Consider the following 4,040-nt stretch of genomic DNA (forward strand, 5'->3'; position numbering starts at 1 on the left):
AATAAAGGGGTTTTTGGTCATAACATAAAATCTTGTTTATGATTGTATTCAGATGCACAAATATCGAATTAAAAAACAAACATAATTTTATCCAGATACAATTTATAGACGCATGAACCAACAACGCAAACGAACATTATTTAGATGTTTAGATATTGCGTCCAAATACTGCGTCTTGATACTGTATCCAGATATTGCATCTAATGCACAAAACGAACATGGCCAAAATATAACCAGCCAAACTTATACGGAATATCCTAAATAATATATTAAGGAACACAAAACTTCAACAAAATTCTCTGTTTGGTTCTATTTAACCTAGGAGAAAAAGAAAAGAAAATATAAACTCTTCTTGGTCTGAATTAGAGATCATCAGGAGGTGAAGGTAACAATTTTGTTGGTCCACGCGGCATGTGATAAACCTGGCTATTAAACAAAGTTTTGTGGTTGCAAATTGTAGACCAACTAGTATTTAAGCGAGCCTTGTTTCATCATCAGTTCATCAATACAAGCTTATAACTCTCCACATACATTTTTGTGGTCAGACAACTAATCAATCGAAAGATGGAAGGAAAAACATTGATTCTAAGTGTGCTCGTAATGAGTCTGTTCATGGCACAAATTCAAGTTGATGCAAAGAGCTGCTGTCCCTCCACCGCTGCTAGATATGTCTATAATTATTGCCGCCTTGAAGGAGCTCCTAGAAAAAGTTGTGCTAAACTCAGTCGCTGCAAACTCGTTAACGGGGAATGTCCTAATGGATATACTAAGGACATTCTTGAGAACACAGGTAAATTAATTATTATTTTACGTTATTAAATACGGATCAAGATTTCATTATTTAGTTGTTTTGATTTTTGTTTCAAGGTGATGCTGTGAATAAATACTGCAATGTTGGGTGTGTATCTTCTATCTGCTGTGCTTTAACCACTCTCAATAACTCCGGTAAAGCGAACTAGTAAATCTCATTATCATTACTATAGAAAGTTTTGTTTAAATACTTCACAAGAGAACATATTTATAATACATTCAAATTTTGTTTCAATGACTAGATGCTAGTGAAATCGTGAATAGAGCTGTTGAAAAATGTGTCATGGCATGTTCTACAATCTGCACCAAGGGCTCAATAAATGCAGTTGAAACTGCCTAAACAACCATATCCATGAAGATACCACATACATCTTCAGGTGAAGGGGGTGGTCATATTTCACAGGGTTGTTTTTCATGTTTTCAATAATTGTCGTGTGTGACAAAAATGTAGAAGGTTGTCGATCTGTAGATTGTGTATGCCTTCTATTTTCTATCTTTAAAATAAATAATAACATGTGTTTAAAATTTTAAATTGAGAGATTAATTAAGTGACTAATTTAATTCAAGTAATACATCCAAAATGTAAAAAACCAAGATGGATTAGCCATATGTCTATAATCATCATTTAAACATCATAAATCCCTCATTCATTTATTTGTGAGAACCATAAAATTCAACTAGACACTGATTTCAAAAATACAAAATATCTATTAAAAAAAAACAATTTTAAGAAAATAATAAGATTAATAAATGAAAGAGAGGAAAAAAAAACTATCATTTCCTGTTATGAATAATTCTATTGTTATATGGATGTCCTTTATCGGTCCATTAGGTTAACAGATGGGCTCGAACGTCATGAACGGCCCACACGCGTACGACGGCCTAATCCTCGCAATGTGGATTGAGTCGGTTTGGTTATTGGTGTTCTTTGTTTTGGTTTTATCCTCTGGTGTTCTCCTCCTCATCTCTTTGGAACTCAATAGTCTCTTCTATAAAAGTAATAAAAATAACCATAGAAGGTAGTCATAATTATCTATTAAACCTTGGTGTCTTCTGTTCTTTATTAACTCTGATTGGGACCTTAACAATTGATATCAGAGCTAGCATTCTACTTTTGATTCGGACTACTTGTGGTGTCAAGAGCAAATTTCTTTATAGTCAACGTTTGATTCGGACCACTATTGGTGGTGTTAAACATGGCACGAACTAACAAAGAGAGAATTGAAGAATTCGAAGCTAATGTCACAGAACTGCGGTAGGATATCCAGAAGCTAAACCATGACATGAACGACAGATTTCAGACATTAGAAGATACATTGAATTCGCATAGCGGATACACTCACGCCGTGATAAGGCCATCGACCAAAGCCTATCCAAGACCGAAGAGGAGATCAACATACCTATTATGAGGAGCACACCACGAACAAGGTCAAGGAAAAGGAGCATAATAGAGGCATTTAACAAGTCAATAGAGAGCTTAATCACTCTCATAGAGCACAAAGATCTCAAAGGAAAGCTACTCACCAAGGAGATCACCCGAGAAACCCCATTCGGACCAGAAAGCGAGTCAAGTGTCTCAAAGACTCAAGAAGTGGAGATTGATCATGAAGAAACTGGAATCATCAACGAGAATCAAGGAGAAGCTTACTTGAAGCTCAAGACTCAAATTACGTCCTTTTTGCCAGTTTTGCAAGGAACGAGGGAATCAACTTTGTTCACCATTACCAAAAAGCTCCCGTACGAGTTGGGGCTTACACACACATAGGAGAAACTCAAATTGTGCTTCACGTGCCAATGGAACCAAGGTAAGCATTTGAGTTTAATTTCATTAACAAGCCTCCTTTTATGTTTTATTTGCAGGAACTTCCATTAGTTTAAGTTCTTTCTTTTTACTCCTTAATAAGACTTGTCATTTGTGAGTTTAGCACTTTCCTTTTTCTGTAATGAAGACCCTCGAAGGTCACAACTGACGAGCATATTAATAAGGCTCCCCCGAAGCTTTTGTAACACACGTTTTGCTTGTGAAATAAAAAACCTAGTTTTCTTACAAAGAGAACTCGCAGCTGCCCTAGAACCTTATGTGTGATTCCTTGTGTTCTCGAGCATCTAGACTTATCACAACTTCCATCCGTCAGCTGTGTGGCGTCTAACGATCCCTTGTTATCTTTGTTCATCGACCATCTCGCCGGAATTCCCAAAGAGTGTCGTACGGCCAGTTGGTGATTCTCGGTCAATCCATCCTTGTAGGATCTGCTAATCTTGATCCTATACCACGACGGGACGAGAAGGGGACAACAATGCTACGAGATCAACTCTACGAACCAGAGACGAGCATCAGCTGTTGGCACAAGGAGATAACATTAATCCAAACGCTCCAGCGCGAAGGGTGAAGCTTGACTTCCCTCGCTTCAAAGGAGGAGATCCGACTGTGTGGGTGAGCAAGACCAAACAATACTTTGAATACAATAGCACGCCAGTCGACCAGAAGGTTCAGTTTGCTGCATATCACTTTGAAGATGAGGCTAATGAATGGCGGCAGGCCACGGCCAAGGCTCTGCGAGAAGATGGAATTCAAATCACATGGGCGGTGTTTGCGGAAGAATTATGGGTTCGCTTTGGACCGACTGACAGGGAAGATTTCGAGGAGGCCTTGTAAAAAATACGACAAACAGGGACTCTTCAAGAATATCAACGAATTTCAAGAGATTGCAGAACAAGGTCGAAACATCCGTACACTGTCCACGATCGTTGGGTTCAACCCTCCCACATAAGTTCCGATTAGCCTTGAAGAGTCCCTGTTTGTCGTATTGAATCTAGCCCGCCTCAAAGATGAGCAGATGCAACGCCAGAAAAAGAAGGGTAATTTAAGTACCACATACCGATCGGTAACTAGTACACCAACCAACAAGTTCATTACAACAAGAGAGGTGGAGCCGGTACCATCGCCTAGGAAACTTAGTTGGGAAGAACTAAAAAAGAAGAAGACTTTGGGCTTATGTTTTCGTTGTTATGAGAAATATATTCCTGGCCATCAGTGTAAACAGCCTCAAGTGTTCATCATGGAGGGTGAAGATGATGGAGAGGCAGAGGACACTAATGAGGAAGAACTGGAAGACCGGGTAGAGTGCACCACAAACACTATGGCTCCAGTCCCGAATTGGTAACAAGACATTAACGGCTTTGGTGGATAGTGGGTCTACCCACAATTTCATTAGTGAGAGAACCGCTTG

At 38.8% G+C, this 4,040-nt stretch overlaps 1 protein-coding gene across 1 annotated transcript; it reads left to right on the top strand.

Annotated features, from left to right (window-relative positions):
- Nucleotides 503-1,342, top strand: LOC104724186 (probable thionin-2.4). The gene is made up of 3 exons (XM_010442635.2): nucleotides 503-790; nucleotides 868-945; nucleotides 1,053-1,342. Exons 1-3 carry the CDS (start codon nucleotides 565-567, stop codon nucleotides 1,148-1,150), a joined length of 402 nt encoding a protein of 133 aa, XP_010440937.1. The 5' UTR covers nucleotides 503-564; the 3' UTR covers nucleotides 1,151-1,342.

This window comes from Camelina sativa, chromosome 11 (genome assembly GCF_000633955.1).
Source record: "Camelina sativa cultivar DH55 chromosome 11, Cs, whole genome shotgun sequence".
Taxonomy (NCBI): domain Eukaryota; kingdom Viridiplantae; phylum Streptophyta; class Magnoliopsida; order Brassicales; family Brassicaceae; genus Camelina; species Camelina sativa.

What these genes read in the sequence shown, in the direction of transcription:
- LOC104724186 (XM_010442635.2), top strand. Translation starts at nt 565, where the DNA reads ATGGAAGGAAAAACATTGATTCTAAGTGTGCTCGTAATGAGTCTGTTC. An exon ending in GGACATTCTTGAGAACACAG is followed by an intron (nt 791 to 867) that starts GTAAATTAATTA and finishes TTTTGTTTCAAG; the next exon opens with GTGATGCTGTGAATAAATAC. An exon ending in AACCACTCTCAATAACTCCG is followed by an intron (nt 946 to 1,052) that starts GTAAAGCGAACT and finishes TTCAATGACTAG; the next exon opens with ATGCTAGTGAAATCGTGAAT.